The 24,402-nt window shown below is 42.1% G+C and overlaps 1 protein-coding gene across 2 annotated transcripts; it reads right to left on the bottom strand.

Moving 5' to 3' along the window:
• Positions 1-5,590: 5,590 nt before the first annotated feature.
• Positions 5,591-19,787, bottom strand: LOC120051930 (E3 ubiquitin-protein ligase RNF25-like). 2 transcript variants are annotated; one of them, XM_038998813.1, is made up of 10 exons: positions 19,765-19,787; positions 9,295-9,366; positions 8,616-8,712; positions 8,118-8,185; positions 7,916-7,985; positions 7,590-7,661; positions 7,255-7,398; positions 6,971-7,060; positions 6,641-6,778; positions 5,591-6,526 (listed from the first exon to the last, which is right to left on the bottom strand). In XM_038998813.1, exons 1-10 carry the CDS (start codon positions 19,779-19,781, stop codon positions 5,693-5,695), a joined length of 1,602 nt encoding a protein of 533 aa, XP_038854741.1. In that variant the 5' UTR covers positions 19,782-19,787; the 3' UTR covers positions 5,591-5,692. The 2 variants fall into 2 exon arrangements, with proteins under 2 accessions (XP_038854741.1, XP_038854742.1); XM_038998814.1 differs by lacking the exons at positions 9,295-9,366; positions 19,765-19,787 and having other exon boundaries at positions 7,916-8,004; positions 8,616-8,890.
• Positions 19,788-24,402: the final 4,615 nt, after the last annotated feature.

Genomic DNA, 24,402 nt, shown 5'->3' with positions numbered 1-24,402 from the left:
TGTTAGCAGAGGCATCATTCAGGATTTGTCAGGGCCCAGAGCAACCCCACCCCATTTCAGCAATAAAGCCCTCATACATGTTATCAAAATAGAACAGGCACAAAACATAAGGCATAGCACAATTGCTACTGGGAGGAAAACTTGTAACATCAGAGTACCCCGTGGGCCTAACATATCATAGAACCACGACGATGCTGAACTACAGTTGAACTATGCTGAACTACAGCCTTCCACAAGCTTCCCACAATAAGTTGGGTGAATTTTGGCTCATTCATCCTGACAGAGCTGGTGTAACTGAGTCAGGTTTGTAGGCCTCCTTGCTCGCACACTCTTTTTCAGTTCTGCCCACAAATTTTCTATAGGATTGAGGTAAGGGCTTTTGTGATGACCAATCCAATACCTTGACTTTGTTGTCTTAAGCCATTTTGCCACAACTTTGGAAGTATGCTTGGGGTCATTGTCCATTTGGAAGACCCATTTGCAACGAAGCTTTAACTTCCTGACTGATGTCTTGAGATGTTGCTTCAATATATCCACATAATTTTTATTCCTCATGACGCCATCTATTTTGTGAAGTGCACCAGTCCCTCCTGCAGCAAAGCACCCCCACAACATGATGCTGCCACCCCCGTGCTTCACGGTTGGGATGGTGTTCTTCGGCTTGCAAGCCTCCCCCTTTTTCCTCCAAACATAACGATGGTCATTACGGCCAAACAGTTCTATTTTTGTTTCATCAGACCAGAGGACATTTCTCCAAAAAGTACGATCTTTGTCCCCATGTGCAGTTGCAAACCGTAGTCTGGCTTTTTTATGGTGGTTTTGCAGCAGTGGCTTCTTCCTTGCTGAGCGGCCTTTCAGGTTATGTCGATATAGGACTCGTTTTACTGTGGATATAGATACTTTTGTACCTGTTTCCTCCAGCATCTTTACAAGGTCCTTTTCTGTTGTTCTGGGATTGATTTGCACTTTTCAGACCAAAGTACGTTAATCTCTAGGAGACAGAACGCTTCTCCTTCCTGAGCAATATGACGGCTGCGTGGTCCCATGGTGTTTGCACAGATGAACACAGTATGTCATTAGTAGCACTTCACTTTATAGGTTTTCATACAGAGTGAACATAGAAATTGAACTAGTAGGGGTGGGAAGGCATGCTATACAAGTCCCATTTTTCCGTTGTCTGACGTGAAACGTCAGCATATCATACCATACATTGTCTTTCCATGGTGTTGAAATGTTCAGCTTCTCTTGGAGATACCACCAAGGGGCTGAACGTTTATTTCTGTTTGAGCGGCTGTTATTTAAGTCCCGCCGTGGGACTGCACTGGAATTGGTCAGACTGGTAGCATTCCTGTCATCACCTCCTCTGGTCTACTCTGATCCCTTCAGAGTCAATACAGCAGTTGCAATAAAGAGGCTAGCCAGAAAAGCTACAAACAGGATACGCAGAATCTGGTCCTGATCCTCCCATGGCCAGCTAGGTCCTTTGCAGCGATTCATCCTCTGGTACAGCTTGGACTGGGTCGTATGGCACCTTCCTGCAGTGGCTGGCGTGAACCCACGTAGATCTCTCAGCAACCTTCACAGACTCTCAGAAATATTTTGAATAACACTATTTACAAAATGTGTGCCATTGTCCGACCTTAATTTGGATGCCAGACCCCACCTAGGAATAATTTCCATCTGTAGGTTTTGTTTGCAAGAACAGCTCAAATAAGCAAAGAGAATCATTACTTTAAGACAAAGGACAGTCAATGCGGAGAATTTCAAGTACTTTGAAAGTTTCTTGAAGTGCAGTCGCAAGAACTATCAAGCGCTATGATGAAACTGTCTCTCATGAGGAATGTCACAGGAAAGGAAGACCCAGAGTTACCTCTGCTGCAGAGGATAAGTTCATTAGAGTTACCAGCCTCAGAAATCGGCAATTACCTGCACCTCAGATTGCAGCCCAAATAAATGCTTCACAGAGGTCAAGTAACAGACACATCTCAACATCAACTGTTCAGAGGAGACTGGGTGAATCAGGCCTTCATGGTTGAATTTCTGCAAAGTAACCACTACTAAAGGACACCAATAAGAAGAAGACTTGCTTGGGCCAAGAAATACGAGCAATGGACATTAGACTGGTGGAAATCTGTCCTTTGGTCTGATGAGTCCAAATTTGAGATTTGGTTCCAACCGCCGTGTGAGATGCTCTGCAGGAGTGTCTGCCCTATAATGATGAGTGTGTGAGGTTTTCATCCCGACATTGACTGACACTGAATTTATTATGACCTAGCTGGGGGGTGACTGACACTGAATTTATTATGACCTAGCTGAATTTATTATGACCTAGCAGTCACAGCTGGGGGGTGGGGGGGGGGGGTCTGGAGACAACCTCAGTGTCCAGTGTGCATAGTTTGGGAGAGAATACTCCCTTACCTGGTTCAACAAAGGCCTATGCAGGGAAGTTTGTGCCACCTCATCGCCAAAAGGTTAGTGAACAGAGTTGAGGGCCTGGGCAACATGTTCATCTGCCTCGGGGCAACTGCTATGATGTTCCTTTACTTCCTCCACCAATCTACATTCACCAAATGGACATACCCATATTGGTCAATATGTATCAAGTACCCAGTGCTCGTTTGGAATGTGCCATGCTGACTTGCTGTCACATGTCCAATAGTTTGGGTAGTGTGTGTGTTTAAGGGGGGTGTTTAGAAATACTGAACTGTAAGGATTTCAGTTGAATGGAAAATGAACACTGCTACGTCCTGAAAATGTTTGAGGTTACTGCTTATTTGTGAGGAACATGTCTCAAGCATAATTTAAAATGTCGAGACCAGAATAAGGGGAGGGTTGTGTGGCGACTCCCGCCAATTCGTGCACACTATTTATTTAATTGTGTCAATGTTTATCAATGCCCCGTGAAATATATATTAATCAGTTTAGTTACTGTTAATCCCAACATATTCCCTCATTAATTTAAAATGTTTGGTGACAGAAATGTTGATAATTCATTAAATATAATATACATTCATATCATTCTTCAAGTGGAAACATTGTTTGGAGAGCTCAAACTGCACAACAGTTGTGGTAAAAACTTTTGGTTTATTTAATTGCAATTACCAGTTTACTGTCAATTTCTTCTTGTCTTTGTCTGGTTTCTGTCATGTTTTATTTTGCATGAAAGCACATGCTTTAGCGTGCACAGATATACCTGGCCTGCGCTCCAAGTATAGGTATGGCCAAATGTATTTAAGTGCTGGTTTGGGGATGTTCTAGTTAGTTCACTTTTGGGTAACTCAAGGGGAGGCTGTATCTGAGGCTGGTAGACCCCACCTGTGCTTTAATGGTAAGACAAGTTTTGCCTAATGAGAGGCTTTTTCTTTTGAATGCTGACATTGAAGTCAGAACTTTGTATACAGTGTATTTGTAAATATCACTGTCATCTTTGAAACAACCGCGCTGTGTAAATAAATCCAACACTGTCTGCCTCCTGCTGAATCTTTGTCCTTACAACTGATAGGACCCTATTTTACGCTGATACAGCGCAGCGGAGATGGGCTACAGATTTCGCATCAACCTGTCACTGCAAAAGCACTCAGTGGTCTCAGTCTCTGCATTTGAACTTTGTTTGTGGTATAGCATGATATAAGAAGAATTCATTATAATTCTGATGCAAGAACCCCCTCAAACAAAGTCACTTTATCCTGGCACCGGGCTGATCATGCGGTGAGCTATGCACGCCTAGTTTGTTAATTTAGTCTAGCAGACACTCATATTCCCATGCCCTTATCAATTATTTTGTAACAATATCAAGGAATAAAATTGTATTAGAAAATTATAGTTTCCCAAATGAACTTTAAGTTACAGGTGCGTATAGGCCTAACTGATGATATGCGGCTGCTGTGTTAAAACACAATTGTAATTCTCATTCATTGATGATCAGATACTTCAGTTGTAACTGGTTCTGTTCCGCTACATTTTTACTGTTGACAACGTTAGCACTGTTCCAAACTTAGACTATCCTATTTTTTAAAGTTTAAAAAAAAAACATTTAGCCTGTATAGAAATCTAAACATCTCAGGTGCTGTAGCATGCATTCATTCATTCGCTGTCATGCTCGGTTGTGGATTAAAAAAATATGTGTGTCTCCAGTCATGTAAAATGACGTAGAACGTTTATAAAAGGCAATGTTCCAACATCGATCTAGTGGAAAGCCTTCCTAGAAGAGTGGAGGCTGTTACAGCAGCAAAGGGGGGACCAACTCCATATTCATGCCCATGATTTTGGAATGAGATGTTTGACAAGCAGGTGTCCACATACTTTTGTTCATGTAGTGTATATTTCACAGGGGTTTAGACAGTACTCATTCTCTACATTGCTTGCGTCGTTACTGAAATTAGGCGACTATTAGCATTTTTGCAACCAGGAAATGGCGGAGCGATTTCTGCATAATGCACCTTTTAATTATTATTTGGGGTATAGGGGAGGGTCACTTTTTTCAAGCGATCAGGGAGGGTCAAGTAAAACATAGATTTTACTGAAAGGAGGGCCATACATTTTTATTTCAGAGGTCCGATTTTCTCCAGGTATCCCTCATAAATAATGTACAGTGCCGGCCTCCCGGGTGGCGCAGTGGTCTAGGGCACTGCATCGCAGTGCTAACTGCGCCACCAGAGTCTCTGGGTTCGCGCCCAGGCTCTGTCGCAGCCGGCCGCGACCGGGAGGTCCGTGGGGCGACGCACAATTGGCATAGCGTCGTCCGGGTTAGGGAGGGTTTGGCCGGTAGGGATATCCTTGTCTCATCGCGCTCCAGCGACTCCTGTGGCGGGCCGGGCGCAGTGCGCGCTAACCAAGGGGGCCAGGTACACGGTGTTTCCTCCGACACATTGGTGCGGCTGGCTTCCAGGTTGGAGGCGCGCTGTGTTAAGAAGCAGTGCGGCTTGGTTGGGTTGTGCCTCGGAGGACGCATGGCTTTCGACCTTCGTCTCTCCCGAGCCCGTACGGGAGTTGTAGCGATGAGACAAGATAGTAATTACTAGCGATTGGATACCACGAAAATTGGGGAGAAAATGGGATAAAAAAAAAATAAAATAAAAAAATTATAATAATGTACTTAAGCTTATCCTTTCATACCCCTGTCCCACTCTCAGGTGGAGCTGTTTCCTAAAACCCTGAAGTACAGAGACATCTACCGGCTAGTGCAGCGCTTCCCCCGGGGTGTCAGTGTCCCCACTGGGCCGTGTTTGCAGAGGCCAGACTTCCAGCAGGGGGGCTCTCATCCGGCCTACAACTACTACTACTACTGGGCTGGGGGTGAGGCTGGACGCCCAGGGGGAGGGGTTGTTATGCAGAAATAAGGGGTGGAGTGAAAGCAAGTGGAAAAAGGAAGGGGGAGGGTGGGGGAAAATAAGTTGAAGTGTGTGATGTTCAAGGCAGGTCAATTTCAGCTGATTTCTGTCAATAATAAATATACTGTATGTTCCCTCAGACAAATGTGGCCCGTCATTTCTTTATCTTATGCAGTAAAAAGAATGCTTCAGCATAAACTAAACAACTGCCCACTGACAACAATTCAAACAGCAATAGGAAAGAAGGCAGGACACACCGGTTCATTTAGGTGCCAGACAGTGCAAAGCTTTATTTTAGGTGTGTCGAGAATGTAAATGGAGGTACAGACATAGTTGTTCTTAGTTCCTCCTTTGTCCCTTTGTCATAGAGCAGCAGCATCTCTCCCCACATCTCCCTCTACCACACTCTGATGGAAGCCCCTCCCACCAGCCATGTGAGCTCTGCCTTCTCTGCTACGGGGGTAGTTGGCAACTCCCCTGCTTCGCTGACCTCGCCCGTCCCAGTAGCGATGGTACCCGCTCCCCCGAGCATCCCATTGGTCTGTTCCTCTGAAATGCCTCTCTTGCCATTGGTCAGGCTGTTGCACTGAACCGCGAGGGACCCTCCTCCTTCCTCTCTCCCTATGGCCTCGCCCAGGCTCCATTTCAATGCCGTTGCTAGGTGGGATGTCTATTTTAGAAGTGTCCAGGCTTGATTTGCTTATTGGCTGACCGTCTTTAGGAACTGGAGCCTCTTGTAGGCCTAGCTCCGTACGTCCCTCCCCTTCTTCCTTCTCCAATTGGCTTAACTGTGCTTGTCCCAGGTCTGGGTGGCTAGAGTTCTCCTGAAGTCTGGCTTTGATTGGTGCGTTGTGAAAGTTGGCAGGAGGAGCACTGTAAAGGTTGTCATGTTTCTCTGAGGACAGAGAGAGTTTGTCCAGATGGTCAGTGGGGGGGACAGGTGTCCCTGGGTGGGTGTGGGGCCTGCCTCGCCCCGCCTCTGGCCTGCCTCTCCCTCCCCTCCTGGGGCCCCTGAAGTGGCCCTGCGGCACTTGGTGACGGTACTGGTGACCTAGCCCTCCCCTGCGATGTGAGTGGCCAGCGTGTTGCAGCTTTGGTGCTGTGATCCGATTGGTGGAGGCAGGGGGAAGGGAGGGCAGTGATTGGCTGGGAGAGGCATTCCCATCAGCGCTGACATTGTCTGAGTCAGGAGGTGGCTATGAAAAACAAGTCGCAACGTTATTTAATTAAGATACATTATCAGGAAAGTGCACGCTCACACACAGACACTTCAGCAAATATTTTTTCTAAGACCCTCCTTGCTTCCTTACCTCATTAATATGTATGAGGAAGCGGTTAGACTCCGCCTCTGTGTCGATAATCCCGCCTTTTGCTTTCTGACGCTCCAAAAGGTTCTGGAGCTCAGCCCACTTCTGCCGAAACTCCACCCCCATCACCGCTCCCTCCAGCTGAGTGAAGTAGAGGTCAGCACAAATGCATGGATGTATTTGCAATAGTAGCCACTATAATTTAAGGGGTTGTGTGTCCCTCAAGTGGTTTAGTTAAAATTGCAAGCTATGAAAAAAATATGTGCTGTAGAGAAAAAAGAACAGCTACATAGCAGTACAGTGTGTTGTCAGTGTGTGCAATTGTGTCTTTACCTTTGGAAAGCTAGGGGCGGGATTGGACAGGAGCTGGTCAACGTTGTAAGTCAGAGGTTCTCTACACACGGGACACACAACCGTTAGCTCCTACAGGGGGAGGGAGAAAGAAAGAACCACCAGTCAAACTGACCACAAAGTGAATCATCACTGTAAAATATCCAGTAATATAGCTAAAAAAAAAAAATTGACACCCCCCCCTCCCCAAAAAATTCAGTTTCACTTCAGGAATTCCCAGGCGCTCCCCCTCAATTCCACCGCTGCATATGGACACTTGATCTCACCTCATCGGTCCTCTCCCGTGTCTTGTCCTGCTCCAGCTCCTTCTCCCTCTCCTGGAGCTCAGTCTCAGAGTGGGTGATGTAGCGGCCTAGGCAGTGGGAGTGGAAATAATGGTAGCATCTGGTCTTGGTGAACGCCTCCCCATCCTGGGACATACCAGAAAGACACAGGGGAGGACAATGCTGCGGTCCCATTTTGTGTCCACTTGCTCACTCCCCCTCATAGATTTCAAAAGCATTGGATTGGTGTAAACATTGTCTACAGAGTTTCAAACAGGAAGACTAGTTTAAACTTTCATCTTGTGTGGACTAATGGAAATACAAATTAAACAGCTCACCTTAAACCCGTAAAGGCAGATGACGCAGTTCCCATGGGGAATATTGCTCTCTGTCAGGATCTCTTTGGCTTTCTGAGAGAGACAGAGAAGAGGGACTGAGTCAGGTACTTGATATTCATCTCTATTTCTAAATTTCTAAATAAAATAAAATCAGGTCAAAGGGCATCCTCGAGCCACAGTTCTAATTTTAATATCACAAATACAGTACTTAAATTACTGTGGTCTCCAACTAAGAGATTTCAAATAAGGACAGAGGGAGTGAGAGAAAGAGAAAATGAGGGAAACGGGGAGAGGGGGGTAAATAAAGGGAGAGAAAGAGAACTGGCCTCAATGAGCTGGTACAACACAGCGGAACCCAGGCAGGACACCGCCTCTTTCTGCAGACATTTCTGCACACTGGGAGAGAGAGAGAAATCTGGGAGCAATACAAGTAACAGGGGACACAAAAATGTTTTTAACTACCCTTCATCAGAGCAGTGGATAAGACTACAATGAACCTAAGATGGACAACAGATTTCCTCTAGTTACCTGCACAGCTTGTCATCAGAAAGACCCCGAGGGTTGTGGATGGAAATGGAGGGAGGAGAGCAGGGATACTTAGGAAGAGAGAGAGATCAGTGTATAACATTGGAAGTGGCATGTCCTGAGAATGAAAGGGACAGGGCAGGGTCCTAAGGACAGGAAATTCTGAAAGCATAGGAAAAACTTTCACATGATTCAGAAACAATATTACAGGAAGTGTTGTTGCTACATGGAGGGTTGTCTCAAAACTCACATAGGACCCCTCAACTCCGGTCCTACAGTGCTACTGGGTAAGCAAGCTTTTGTTACATCCCTGCACCAATACACAAAAGTGTACACACACTGTAGGTAGCTCTCCAGGAGCAGGGAAGGCCAGTATATTTAGGCGGGTACACAAATCTTTTTTTTTTTACACAAGTAACCTAAATACATGCCCTAAGCCAGGGAATGGGGAATATTTTTGGGGGATTGCAAAGGACAAGGAAGAAGGGAATATGAGCATACCTGCAAGTCGAGAGTCAAAGTCAGGGTGAGTCGCACAAACTGAGAGAAGGAATCTTCACCCGTGGAGGGATATAGAACCAGACTCACCTCCCATCCCCTATAAGAGAGAGCAACAGAGAATGTCAATTAAACACACTTCAAAGCCCGAAGTCTATCAGCTATTCATCTAGTCTTATCTATTGTCCGGGGGAGGCTAATCAGTCATGCGCTATAGCAAAACACCCAGGGATAGAAAAGAGAGCAGAAAGAGATGTCTGTTTAAGTGTGCTCTTCAAAGAGCAGCTGGGAGGACAGGATGTTGAATACAGAGGGAACGCAACAATCAGCTGAGTATGATGCAACAGACCTGCAATATCCCTCGATTTGGCCCATCCTCGTGATGCAACATAAAACATAGCTAACCAGCACACTGCACTTCTGATACAATGGTGTGTGTGTGTGTGTGTGTGTGTGTGGTGTTTGTGTGCCTATAGTATTATAGTTTGGTCACAGATCTGTACTGTATGTGCTTAAGGTGAACCAAGTTGTTTTGTCATTTGTTGCTATGCCACACCAGCACAAACAGATCTGCAAATCAGGCTACAGCTGGTATTTATATAGATTCATGAGTCAGCAAAATCCTAAGTGAGGTCTTAGCCCAGGCCCCAGAACACCACTATCATCAAATAGAATGGCTCACCCATCATCTCTCCTGTTAATCTGCAGCTCATCCAGATAGATGGACTGGAGAACCTCAATCTCAGACAGCACACTGTAGAGAGATGTAGCCAATGTCAATGAATGATGCAACAATCTGGATGTTACAGCAGAAATGGCTTGAACTGTAACTTATTAACTTACTGCAGAGCAGGATCATTAGCTAGCTAAACCAGATGTAAAATGTAGAGCCTGCATAGCTCAGATAATCATGTGTGGCAAATTATCAAGCTAGTTATAAATGACAGCGGGGTCGTTCAACCTCAAAAAGCACAAAGGATTGACACCCACCATCTTAGATTATTCAGAAATGATTTTGTCTTAATATAATTTGATCTCTGAGAAACTAAACTAATTGATTGCACCTAAATTGTCTATTTTCATTAATAGGATTCATATAATATTCAATAAATATAGTACCGAGCACCTGATTTGGACCCAACTTTTTTCCAACAATGAGTTAGACATGAGGAATCCAAAGAAGTGGTCAAAAGCCACCCACAGACCCCCCCCCCCCCCCCATGCCAATCCCACTCCAACAATGAGCATATAGTATTAGTTCTCTATGTCTGACAAGCTGCGGTTCATCCTGTGTAATGTATTCCCAGTGAATTTGGTGATGGTTTTCAAACCCCTGTTCAGAGAAATGAGTAATTAAAGTTGTTTGGTTTATGTCCCATCCTACATCCTGATATTACCAGGTTCTGACCACTAGATGGTGCGGTTCCAGGCTTTGGTTTTGTTGTCCACTAACTTTTTTTGCATCTAATGCAAGTCAATGGTGCCTATATTTGCATTTTCATGCTTTATGTCCAAATCATCCTTAAGTATCTAAAAATAGATTGTGTAACTCAATGATGTTACTTATAGATTATTTGGATATGAAGTTCGAAAATTATCATATAGATACAGTGCCTAAAGAAAGTCTAAACCCCCTTGAACTTTTTTTCACATTTTGTTGCTTTACAAAGTGGGATTGAAATAGATTTATTGTAATTTATTGTCATTGCTCTACATAAAATACTCCATGAAGTCAAAGTGAAAAGACAATTCTACAAATTAATAAAATAGTAATAACTCAAATAGTTGTTGCATAAGTATTCACCCAAATTGTTCATACAAGCCTAAATTAGTTCAGAAGTTAAATTTTGCTTAACAAATCACATAAGTTATATGGACTCACTGTGTATGAAATAATAGGGTTTGACATGATTTTTGAATAACTACCCCTTCCTCTGTCCCCCATACATACATACAGTGGGGAGAACAAGTATTTGATACACTGACGATTTTGCAGGTTTTCCTACTTACAAAGCATGTAGAGGTCTGTAATTTTTATCATAGGTACACTTCCACTGTGAGAGACGGAATCTAAAACAAAAATCCAGAAAATCATATTGTATGATTTTTAAGTAATTAATTAGCATTTTATTGCATGACATAAGTATTTGATCACCTACCAACCAGTAAGAATTCCAGCTCTCACAGACCTGTTAGTTTTTCTTTAAGAAGCCCTCCTGTTCTCCACTCATTACCTGTATTAACTGCACCTGTTTGAACTCGTTACCTTTATAAAAGACACCTGTCCACACACTCAATCAAACAGACTCCAACCTCTCCACAATGGCCAAGACCAGAGAGCTGTGTAAGGAACTCAGGGATAAAATTGTAGACCTGCACAAGGCTGGGATGGGCTACAGGACAATAGGCAAGCAGCTTGGTGAGAAGGCAACAACTGTTGGCGCAATTATTAGAAAATGGAAGAAGTTCAAGATGACGGGCAATCACCCTCGGTCTGGGGCTCCATGCAAGATCTCACCTCGTGGGGCATCAATGATAATGAGGAAGGTGAGGGATCAGCCCAGAACTACACGGCAGGACCTGGTCAATGACCTGAAGAGAGCTGGGACCACAGTCTCAAAGAAATCCATTAGTAACACACTACGCCGTCATGGATTAAAATCCTGCAGCGCACGCAAGGTCCCCCTGCTCAAGCCAGCGCATGTCCAGGCCCGTCTGAAGTTTGCCAATGACCATCTGGATGATCCAGAGGAGGAATGGGAGAAGGTCATGTGGTCTGATGAGACAAAAATAGAGCTTTTTGGTCTAAACTCCACTCGCCGTGTTTGGAGGAAGAAGAAGGATGAGTACAACCCCAAGAACACCATCCCAACTGTGAAGCATGGAGGTGGGAACATCATTCTTTGGGGATGCTTTTCTGCAAAGGGGACAGGACGACTGCACCATATTGAGGGGAGGATGGATGGGGCCATGTATCGCGAGATCTTGGCCAACAACCTCCTTCCCTCAGTAAGAGCATTGAAGATGGGTCGTGGCTGGGTCTTACAGCATGACAACGACCCGAAACACACAGCCAGGGCAACTAAGGAGTGGCTCCGTAAGAAGCATCTCAAGGTCCTGGAGTGGCCTAGCCAGTCTCCAGACCTGAACCCAATAGAAAATCTTTGGAGGGAGCTGAAAGTCCGTATTGCCCAGCGACAGCCCCAAAACCTGAAGGATCTGGAGAAGGTCTGTATGGAGGAGTGGGCCAAAATCCCTGCTGCAGTATGTGCAAACCTGGGCAAGAACTTCAGGAAACGTATGATCTCTGTAATTGCAAACAAAGGTTTCCGTACCAAATATTAAGTTCTGCTTTTCTGATGTATCAAATACTTATGTCATGCAATAAAATGCAAATTAATTACTTAAAAATCATACAATGTGATTTTCTGGATTTTTAGATTCCGTCTCTCACAGTTGAAGTGTACCTATGATACAAATTACAGACCTCTACATGCTTTGTAAGTAGGAAAACCTGCAAAATCGGCAGTGTATCAAATACTTGTTCTCCCCACTGTACATACATACATACATACATACATCTCCCTCAGCCAAGTATTGAATTTCAAGCACAGATTCAACTAAAGACCAGGGAGCTTTTCAAAAGCCTCATAAAAAAGGGCAATGATTGGAAGATGGGTAACAATAACAACATCAGACATTGAATATATCCTTAAGCATGGTCAAGTTAATAATTATGTTGTGGATGATGTATTAAACCACCCAGACACAAAGATGCAGTCGTACTTCTGAACTGAGCTGCAGGTCAGGAAAGAAACTGCTTAGGGATGTCACCATGAAGCCATTGGTGATTTTAAAACAGCTACAGAGTTCAATGGCCGTGATGGGAGAAAACTGAGAATGGATCAACAACATTGTAGTGACTCCACTAGAGCCGCCCCCAACAAAAACAAATATTGGTCGATCAAGAGTCACCTGTTCTTTCGACCAATTGATTGGTCAAAATGTTTAAACGTGTATTTTTCCATATATAGACACACCCTATGTGTTTTATTCAAATCAACTATATTCACTGAGCTTGTCTGATGCTTTAAGCGAACTGTTTGATTAAATAATTAAGACACACAAATGTCTAGAGGGAGTCCGACCGCAATTGATTTGATTGTGCCGCCAGGCTCAGACTTGCTGCGGTGTGTTAAAAAAAACAGCGAGTGACTGTGCCTAGCACCCGTTATCTCCCCCTTTTCTCTGCTGCAGCGACAACACTGTCCGTGTTGTTGAAGCTGCAACATAATTACAACCATTTATGACTGAAAAGTTGTTACCAAAATCCCTCATCTGTTTAGGAAAAACATTCCCTATTCCCTCAACCCTTGCTCTCTTTATGTGACATGTAAGTGAAGGTGACAATAGGGCCTGACATATAGCATATCATAATCACATCAATAAATTGGTTATAACAAACTCTGAACACCTTAACACGTGACAGCAAAATGGATGCAGAGGACATGACAAATAAACTCGAAACGGTGGAATTTTTATGGTTGGTTGCACAGGCGGTAAAGAGGAAGTCAGATAGGTGGAATAAATTTGACTAGTTATGGAAAATACTGTAGATAAAGAAAAATGATGTATGGAGCAAGCACTGCGTGCATTTTAGGCCTACAGTTGAAGTCGGAAGTTTACATACACCTTAGCCAAATGCATTTAAACTCAGTTTATCACATTTCCTGACATTTAATCCTCGTAAAAATGTCCTGTCCTAGGTCAGTTAGGATCACCACTTTACTTTAAGAATGTGAAATGTCAGAATAATAGTAGAGAGAATTATTTATTTCAGCTTTTATTTCTTTCATCACATTCCCAGTGGGTCAGAAGTTTACATACACTCAATTAGTATTTGGTAGCATTGCCTTTAAATTGTTTAACTTGGGTCAAACATTTCAGGTAGCCTTCCACAAGATTCCAACAATAAGTTGGGTGAATTTTGGCCCATTCCTCCTGACAGAGCTGGTGTAACTGAGTCAGGTTTGTAAGGCCTCCTTGCTCGTACATGCTTTTTCAGTTCTGCACACAAATTTTCTATAGGATTGAGGTCAGGGCTTTGTGATTGCCACTCCAATAACTTGACTTTGTTGTCCTTAAGTCATTTTGCCACAACTTTGGAAGTATGCTTGGGGTCATTGTCCATTTGGAAGACCCATTTGTGACCAAGCTTTAACTTCCTGACTGATGTCTTGAGATGTTGCTTCAATATATCCACATAATTTTTATTCCTCATGATGCCATCTATTTTGTGAAGTGCACCAGTCCCTCCTGCAGCAAAGCACCCCCACAACATGATGCTACCACCCATGTGCTTCACGGTTGGGATGGTGTTCTTCGGCTTGCAAGCCTCCCCCTTTCCCCTCCAAACATAACAATGGTCATTACGGCCAAACAGTTCTATTTTTGTTTCATCAGACCAGAGGACATTTCTCCAAAAAGTACAATCTTTGTCCCCATGTGCAGTTGCAAACCGTAGTCTGGCTTTTTTTATGGTGGTTTTGGAGCAGTGGCTTCTTTCTTGCTGAGCGGCCTTTCAGGTTGTGTCGATATATGACTCGTTTTACTGAGGATATAAATACTTTTGTATCGGTTTCCTCCAGCATCTTCACAAGGTCCTTTGCTGTTGTTCTGGGATTGATTTGCACTTTTCAGACCAAAGTACATTCACCTCTAGGAGACAGAACGCGTCTCCTTCCTGAGCGGTATGACGGCTGCGTGGTCTCATGGTGTATATACTTGTGTGCTACTGTTTGTACAGATGAACGTGGTACCTTCAGGCGTTTGGAAATTGCTCCAAAGAATGAACCAGACTTGTGGAGGTCTACAAGTTTTTATCTGAGGTCTTGGCTGATTTCTTTTGATTTTCCCATGATGTCAAGCAAAGAGGCACTGAGGTTGAAGGTAGTCCTTGAAGTACATCCACAGATACACCTCCAATTGACTCAAATGATGTCAATTAGCCTATCAGAAGCTTCTAAAGCCATGACATCATTTTCTGGAATTTTACAAGCTGTTTAAAGGCACAGTCAACTTAGTGTATGTAAACTTCTGACCCACTGGAATTGTTATACAGTGAATTACAAGTGAAATAATGTAAACAATTGTTGGAAAAATTACTTGTGTCATTTACAAAGTAGATGTCCTAAACGACTTGCCAAAACTATAATTTGTTAACAAGAAATTTGTGGACTGGTTGAAAAACGAGTTTTAATGACTCCAACCTAAGTGTAAATAAACTTCCGACCAAACAGATTACAATATACATTTTTCTGACCGTTTGGACAATGTAAACACCAAATAAATTATAAGCGTACCAGAGAGTCTGTTGTAATGCCTTTATTACAGTAAACACTAAAAACTAGGGATGCACAATATAATGGTGAACATATTGGAATCAGACGATATTAGCTAAAAATGCCAACATCGGTATCGGCTCGATATCTAGTTTAACGCCGATGTTAAAAAACGATGTCAAAGCTACCGTGCATACCAATAAAACGTAGGTACATGACGTAATGACGCCACGTAAAATGTTGCGCTACATAGCATTCCTAACCCACACAATTTTCTGCTGTGTGGATCGAGCAGTTAACAAGTCTAGCAGGCATTTGAAAGAGTAAGAACATTTTTACGAGACAACTCAAAGTTAACGGCAAGATAATGGAATTCATTGCCCTTGACAATCAACCGTTTTCTGTCGTGGGTGATGTTGGCTTTCGCCGACTGGTCGAGCACCGGTCCACACTACCAAGTGCCCTATTTTTCAGATGTTGCCCTACTGGATTTACATAGTAATAGTGTCACTGCTACTAGCTTCACGACATACTATGGAACGCAGTTTGGGTCTTTGCGTGTCAAAAAAATACAGTAGCACTGTCAAAGCTGTACAAAAAAAGTCTGCAAACAAGCAATAACTGGCCACAGACGATGTGTTAACAATACCGCATTGGTAATAAAGCATAATCTGTTCGACCGCAACTTCTAAGGGGGTAGCTAGTTTTTGCTTGGTACCTAGCTAGCACCAATAAAACCAACCTGAAAACAATGACCAGTAGAAAGTGCAGTTATTTTCATTATTCTTAGCAATGATTCAGGAATCCTTGTGAGAGAGTATTAGCTAGGTAGCCACTTGTTGTTCGCCTATTGAAATTGAACTTCAGTTCATGAAAATAAATAGCTAGCCAGCTACTTAACTTTGTTGCCCAAAGCTAACGTTATTAGCAGCCAGCTAGCTTCATCTGTCTAGTGAGGCTGAACCGGACCAGGTTATGGGTTGTGAAGCTAGCCACAATAAGGATTAGGCACAATAGTGGAATTTGCCATTTGCCTTCAAAATAAAAGTATGTAATTGACAGTGATGCAAATCATACAAATAGTAGAATTATGCCCTACTTTTATTCTGAAGGCTAACCGCAAAGTCCACTATTGTGGCTAATCCTTATTATGCCTAGCTTCACATAGATGGTTCTGACCACTATTAATCAAATAAGAACTGTCTTATAAATTAGGGTTATTTTAGATGATGACACCTAGCTAACTATAGCTACTGAAACAGATTGTCGTGTTATTTGACATGTCAAATAGAGTTATTTGACGTGCAAAGACCCAAACGGCGTTCCATAGAAATCCTGGTTGAGAATGAAACGACTGAACAACGAAACAGCACAGCAAGTAAGTGAAAGAAATAGGTTTTGATTATGTTTTACTAGTAATGGGGACATAGGTAAATGCCAACAAAATAACTTTTTGTTCAGTGTGGTGTGTAACCTTTATTTAACTAGGCAAGTCAGTTAAGAACAAATTCTTATTTACAATTACAGCCTACCCCGGCCAATTGTGCGCCGCCCTATGGAACTCCTAATCACGGCCGGATGTGATACAGCCTGGATTCGAACAAGGGACAGTAGTGACGCCTCTTGCACTGAGATGCAATGCCTTAGACCGCTGCGTCTGTGTGTGTGTTAACTATTTAACTGTACTAGAATGCTTAAAAGGCCGCAAAAATGTTAAATATCAGTTATCGGTATCGGGGGTTTTTTGGCAAGGAAAATATCGGATATCGATAAATCACTACTAAAAACTGTCACATTCGTGAATGCAATTTCCGAAAATAAAATGGTTTAGGCCTATTTAATGCTTACGCTAACTATTCAATGGTCGCTTTTTTATTTTTAAACTAAAATGCTGGATTGCATTTCACATTATGAATGACTCATATGTTGTCTGATGACATGAATTAATTAATGACTGATTGATACAGTAGCCTATATAAGTATTGAAATATAGACCTAAATAAGTTACGGTATGAAGACTAAACACGATGCGCTCTTAGGCCTACAGCTCGATGGTGGTTTTACAAGGCTATACTAAGCCTACTAATGATAATGACATTCATTATTATGATGATAATAACAATAAGGAGATTAAGGAAAAAGGAGGGTTATTATTCTAAATCATGTCTGACAATTTGGAACAGTGTAAACACTAAATAAATTACAAATAATACCAGATTCTGGTCTAATGAAAAAAAAGTGTAACGCCTTTATTACAGCATAGCAAAAATTAAAACCGCCAAATTTGTGAAATTGTTGAGACTTGGTGCTCATGGAATCAGTAGGCTATCAACCAAACAGGCAACAGACACAATATCTGTCTTATTTCAGTTGATATATGATTGATTTATAAAGCCAGGCACATTTAATAGTTAGGCTATTGATTATTGGGCTCCCGAGTGGCGCAGCGATCTAAGGCACTGCATCTCAGTGCTAGATGCGTCACTACAGACGCTACGACGCACAATTGGCCCAGCATCATTCGGGTTTGGCCGGTGTAGGCCGTCATTGTAAATAAAAATGTGTTCTTCCCTGACCTGCCTTGTAAAAAAAATACAAAAATAAATACAAAAAATACCTAAATGACAGTTAAAATAATAAAAATACAAAGAATATTCCAAAACATGCATTGTATGCAACAAGGCAAAAAAATAATAGTGCAAAAAAATATTTTTGCCTATATGCAAAGCCTTATGTTTGGGGCAAATCCAACACATCACTGAGTAACTCAAGTTTATTTTTTTTATATAGCCCTTCGTACATCAGCTAATAATAACTGCCTCCTTATTTTCAAGCATGGTGGTGGCTGCATCATGGTAAGGGTATGCTTAACATCAGCAGAGACTGGTGAGTTTGTCAGGATGAAAAGAAATGGAGCTAAGCAAAGGCAAAATCATAGAGGTAAACATGATTCAGTCTGCTTTAACGCCAGACACTTGGACAGGAATTCACCTTTCAGCGGGACAACACCCTACACACAAAGCCAAATGAATGTTCCTGAATGGACAGTTTTGACTTATTCAGTAGTTGCTTGAAAATCTATGGCAAGACTTGAAAATTGATGTCAAGCCATGATCCAACACCTTGACAGAGCATGAACAATTTTGAAAAGAATAATGGGAAAATATTGCACAATAGAGGTGTGCAAAGCTCTTATGAGACTAACCAAGGAAGACTCACAGCTGTAATCGCTGCCAAAGTTGCATTGACTCATGGTGGTGAATACCTATCTAATCAAGGAAAAAAATATATTTTAAAAATGTAACCTTTATTTAACTAGGCAAGTCAGTTAAGAACAAATTCTTATTTACAATGACGGCCTACCGGGGAACAGTAGGTAGAACAACAGATTTTTACCTTGTCAGCTCAGGGATTCGATACAGCAACTTTTCGGTTACTGGCCCAACGCTCTAACCACTAGGCTACCTGCCGCCCGTTTTATTTTTCATTCATCTTTAAAAAATATATTATTACTTTTCTTCCGCTCTGACAGAGTATGACAATTAAACCATTTTAATTCTACTTTGTAACAAAATAAAATATGAAGAAATCAAAGGGGGTGTAGACTTTCTATTAAGCACTGTACCATTGACTTGCATTGGATTTGTGTCACAAATGCTAAAACGTTAGCATTTGAAACAGTGGCCAGGTAAACAAAACCAAAGCATGGGTTGCTGTCATATCTTGTCCATAAACCACTTACAGGGTAAGGAAACAAATTTCGTGATTTTGGTTAACTATCCCTTTAATATTGAGGGGCTGTTCTTTTTTGATCACCTCCTAGCAGGAACAACACTGTTTAGTGGTCAGAACCTTGTAATTTCAGAATGTAGGATAGGACATAAACCTAACAACTTCAATGACTAATTTCTATGAAGGGGGGGGGGGGGGGGGGGGGGGGGGGGGGGGGGGGGGGGGAATCAACAAATTAGATGAGAATCCATTACATAAGACAAAGAAACAATAATCAGAGCCGCAGCTTCATACTACTTGTCACACTCCTTCTTGTGGTGGGTTTGGTGCGAGGGGTCCATGGCTGGCGTTTTACCATTTCCTTGTATTCTTCATGCCTTACTCAATGTTATAAAAAAGTTTGGTCAAAATCAGAGTGTTAGGTACTATATTTATTGGGTATTATGAATTCTATACATTTAAATTGCCAATTTGGGTGTAATCAATTCGCTTATTAATTTATCAGAGATCAAATTACATTTCATCAAAATAACGTGTCAAAAATGCTAATGTTATAGGTTTCTAACTATGGAAATTATTTCAGAACAATCTGAGATGGTTGGTGTCATGGTTTGCTGAAATGCCATGGAACGACCCAGCACTGAACCATAATCTGGCTTTACAGGAGACGTTGAACATGGAAAATCTCCTGCCACGTTCAACGTCTCCTTTAAAGCCAGATTCTGGTTCAATCAGATATAAACTTCGTGTATTTTCCTATATGTATGTCAGCTAACTAGCATTGTATGTAATATCTTTAGTAAATTACAATGTTGAACAAACAGCTTGCTTGCAAGATTATGCTTGGCTGCATCATCCCCTGCACCCAGCTGTGTTGTTGGTTAATTTGGGTGTAGCTAACGTTAGTAAACTAGCTGCTGGAGCTAGCAAGCTAGCGACCCATAGCTAGCTAACCACAATCTACAACGTACATATCATTTGAAGATACATTTAAGTAAATGGTATTGAATATGAATTAACGTATTATACAGGCATTTGACACATTTTCTCCACCTACACGCTCTCATCAACAAACTCACTCGCTTTCAGCGGCCATCTTCGTTCCACCGACCGGTGTTGTGCCCGAAAATCTCCCCCTCCCCACCTTGTAATTTCTTTAATTTTGTGGCTAGTCAAATACTTTCTATAGAACAACATGTATGTGTGTTATATTAAACATAGAGGGAGTAAAACGTTGGCAAGCAATACATATTTCAGAACAACTATGGCTGAATTATTATCCTTACACTTTCAAAAATACTAGTCGAATAAGACATGGGAGAGATGACGAATTTTGGCAAAGATATTTATTTATAGACTAATACAAATCAGTAGCGGATTTATGTACGGGCGACATGGGCGGCGGCACGGGGCGCCATCGGATGCGGGCGCTATACAAGCTAGAACCGCCACATACACTTGAAACAAATAGCCAAACCGAAAACTGAGTGAAGAGCAGAAATCCCAACTGGCAGGCAAGTCGCAGCAATGAAGAACGCGAAGGGAAGGAGAATTCTAGCAGGGGGGAGATTTTCAGCACAACGCCTGTTCTACTTCGTCTATGGTATATTGGCGATCGCACAATTTAATGTGCATCCTGCCAACTACTATGCGGGATGGAAACAGGATTACCAAAAATGGAACTAAATACCCCTGCATACCCCTGCAAAAAACAACAAAATGACCAAAACATTTATAATTTAACTAAACTAAATCAAACAACTTTTCTGTTCAAAATAAATAAAACAGATCTGATCACTACACAGGCTCAAGGGGAACCTGGGAGGGCGGGTCTTCCGGCGCCAGTACCCCTTGCAAGTCTTCAGATGTAAAATCCTTAAGTCCCAAAAACGTTTTTGCTGCAGCCACAAAAAATGTCCAGTTTCTCAGACTTCTTTGACACTTGTGCCGTACAGTTTATAACTGTGGTAATGAACGCCACAAAATCCACTTTTGTAACACACGGGTGTCTTTTGACTGGCAGCAAACATTTATTACAGGCTGTGGTGCATCCACTACCATATCTTCACTAGCATCACTTGTTTTCTCAATTATTTTAATCGCCTCTGCATAGGAGATTCGATTGACTGCTCTAACTTTTGCCACCCCAATCTCCTTCACCCTTACAGGGCACTCCAGGAACTCGGGATCCTGATTCCTACCACAATTGCAACACCGTCGTCCTTCTACACACCGTTCAATATACTCTGTCCATCTGCGCACACTTGAAACATGGCCAAATCCTTTAAAATTCTTACACTGCAGTGGTTTGGGGACGAAAGCTCTTACGGTATACCTTTTATAACCAAGCTTCACATGCGTAGGTATTTGCTCTTAGTCAAAAAACAAAAGGACCTACAGACTTTCTTCTTTTTCTCCAATTACCTAACGGGTCAGACGCCGGGCACCAACCACACCAGGAATTCTCTTCAGGTATTCAACCTGAACATCAGTCGTCACCCCTGAGATGACTCCTTTGATGGGAGGGACGACTCTCTTCTATGATATAATGGTGTTCACAACAATTGTATTTCATCACCTACTGTGCAGGTGGATAATAAGGATCCCAAAAATGAAGACCAAAAAATATGGGTAAAAAATATATCAATATCATACAAACTATCAAAAAATAAATTAACTAAACAAAATCAACGTGCTTTTCTGTTAAAAAAAAAAGAAAGAATTCTAATCAGGTTCCTACACAGGCTCAGAAGACTCCTGTGAGGGTGGGACATTTCCTAGCGACAATAGTCCTTGCAGTGCTTCTGCCGTAAAGTCTTGGAACCCCAAAAACTTCTCGGCTGCAGATATAATGATATCCAGCTTCTTGGACTGCTTAGACACTGCCGCTGAAAAACATCACCACAGCATGATGCTGCCACCACCATGGTTCGGGCTAGGCCACTTAGTACATGTTGACTGCATGATCTTTACAAATATCATGTGATCAAAGGTCATCAAGTTTTGACTGCAAATTATGGATGTACTGACAAGATACATGCCTTTCCGCCCTAACAATGGGAGTCGTTGTCCACAAAGCGGCATGGCGGCCTGTCTAGCTCCCGCCTATCCTTTCTTATATCAGTACACTCATAACAACTTTACGAATTTACGCATTACAAAACTTCTATTAGATCAAATAAACCTCATGTAGTAAATATGCCATACTTTTTTTCTGTTGACCAAATTCAACACTCTCTCATTGACCTCCATAAAAAAACTCCTTGCTTGGTGGGCGAAACAATGAAAAGGGAGACAGATTTTCCGCTGAGTTCAGCCTCTCTCTTCCTCTTCCTCTCTGCTGCAGTATGTTTCTAAAGTTGCTCTTCACCAATTGTCACGTCCTGACCATAGAAAGCCTGTATTTTCTATGGTAGAGTAGGTCAGGGCGTGACTAGGGGTGTTTAGTCTAGTTTATTATTTCTACGTGGGGTTCTAGGTTTATTTTTCTATGTTGGTGTTTGTGTATGATTCCCAATTAGAGGCAGCTGGTAATCGTTGTCTCTAATTGGGGATCATACTTAAGTTGCATTTTTTCCACCTGTGGGTTATGGGATATTGTTTATGTTTAGTTGCCTGTTCGCACTGAATTGTCGTCACGGTTTGTTTATTCTTTATTTGTTTTTGTATTTACTTAAGTTTCACTTTCATTAAAGTATGTGGAACTCAACATATGCTGCACCTTGGTCCGACCTTCATTATTATGAACGACGTGACACCAACTTCATCGTGTAGGGGTTCCAAGAAGATGGCGGCGAGTGCAGATGTGATTTTATCTTGCTCTGAATAACCTTAACTTTTATCCCTCTCAAATGTAACAAAACTTGATTTATAGTAAACACAACAGAGAACAACGCTCAGTAGACCGCTAACTTGATCTGAAACTTGGCAAAATGGAAGAAAAAAATGTGTGAAACAGCAAAGGAAGAAGGCAGTTGCTAACTGACCACTCATACACTGGAGAGAAACAGCCACCTGACTCCTCAGGAGAAGAAATGGAGAAATCTGGACATTCTGTTGATTCAGAAACTAGTCATATGATATGTGCATTTGTATTTTTTAAATTTGTGTAATCCCTCTAGCTGTTCTATTTTTTGTGTTTTGCATGTTAATGTTTAATAAAACATGTATAACACAAATAACATTTTTTTTAAAGAAAAATCTAAAAGAAAACCAACTTCATCCGGCAGCTATAGCCTGCATTGTGAGTGCATAAGCCTACAGTACTGTAGGTCTCATGAGTAGTAGCCTACAACTGCAAAGGTTTTTTTAGGACATTACATTTACTGATGCCCAGGACATTATACACTGCAAAAAAATATTAACGAACAATGTAAAGTATTGGCCCCATGTTTCATGAGCTGAAATAAAATGTTCCATACGCACAAAAAGCTTATTCCTCTAGAATTTTGTGCACAAATTTGTTTACATCCTTGTTAGTGAGCATTGCTCCTTTGCCAAGATACAGGTGCACCTTGTGCTGGGGACAATAAAATGCCACTTCAAAATGTGCAGTTTTGTCACAGAACACCACAGATGTCTCAAGTTTTGAGGGAGCCTGCAACTTGCATGGTGACTGCAGGAATGTTCACCAGAGCTGTTGCCATAACCCGCCTCCAATGTCGTTTTACAGAATTTGGTAGTACGTCCAACTGGCCTCACAACTACAGACCATGTGTAACTCCACCAGCCTAGGACCTCCACATCCGGCTTCTTCACGTGCGGGATCGTTTGAGACCAGCCACCCAGACAGCTGATGAAACTGGGTTTGCACAACCGAAGAATTTCTATACAAACTTTTAGGAAACCGTTCAAGGGAAGCTCATCTGTGTGCTCATCGTCCTCACCAGGGTCTTGACCTGACTGGAGTTCTGCGTCGTAACCGACTACTTGTGGGCAAATGCTCACCTTCGATGGCCACTAGCACGCTGGAGAAGTGTGCTCTACACTGATTAATTCCAGTTTCAACTGTACCGGGCAGATTCATGACGTTGTGTGGGCAAGCCGTTTGCTGCCCCATTGTGGCAGTGGGGTTATGGTATGGGCAGGCATAAGCTACGGACAACAAACACAAATGCATTTTATCGATGGCAATTTGAATGCACAGAGATACCATGATGCCATCACCTCATGTTTCAGCATGAAAATGAACAGCCCCATTGAGCACGTTTGGGATGCTCTGGATCAACGTGTACGACAGCGTGTTTCAGTTCCCGCCAATATTCAGCAACTTCGCACAGCCATTGAAGAGGAGTGGGACAACATTTCACAGGTCACAATCAAGAGCCTGATAAACTCTATGTGAAGGGGATGTGTTGTGCTGCATGAGGTAAATGGTGGTCACACCAGATACTGACTGGTATTCTGTTCCATGCCTCTACATTTTTTTAAAGGTATCTGTGACCAACAGATGCATATCTGTATTCCCAGTCATGTGAAATACATAGATTATGGCCTAATGCAATTATTTCAATTGACTGATTTCCTTATATGAACCGTAACTCAGTAAAGTCTTTGAAATTGTTGCATGATGCGTTTATATTTTTGTTCAGTGTAGTTACAGTTAACGATCTAGTTAATGTGTTTTGAGTTTTCCACATCCTCTTCCCCAAATTAATTAGCCTATGATATTAGATCCATATAAAGATGTATGTAATTCATCTTCACTCAAAAAATAT

Source organism: Salvelinus namaycush, chromosome 8, assembly GCF_016432855.1.
Source record: "Salvelinus namaycush isolate Seneca chromosome 8, SaNama_1.0, whole genome shotgun sequence".
NCBI lineage: Eukaryota > Metazoa > Chordata > Actinopteri > Salmoniformes > Salmonidae > Salvelinus > Salvelinus namaycush.
This window is presented reverse-complemented; position numbering and strand designations above follow the sequence as displayed.

What these genes read in the sequence shown, in the direction of transcription:
- LOC120051930 (XM_038998813.1), bottom strand. An exon ending in TCTGCCTTTACGGGTTTAAG is followed by an intron (nt 7,399 to 7,589) that starts GTGAGCTGTTTA and finishes GGTATGTCCCAG; the next exon opens with GATGGGGAGGCGTTCACCAA. An exon ending in CACGGGAGAGGACCGATGAG is followed by an intron (nt 7,061 to 7,254) that starts GTGAGATCAAGT and finishes CTCCCCCTGTAG; the next exon opens with GAGCTAACGGTTGTGTGTCC.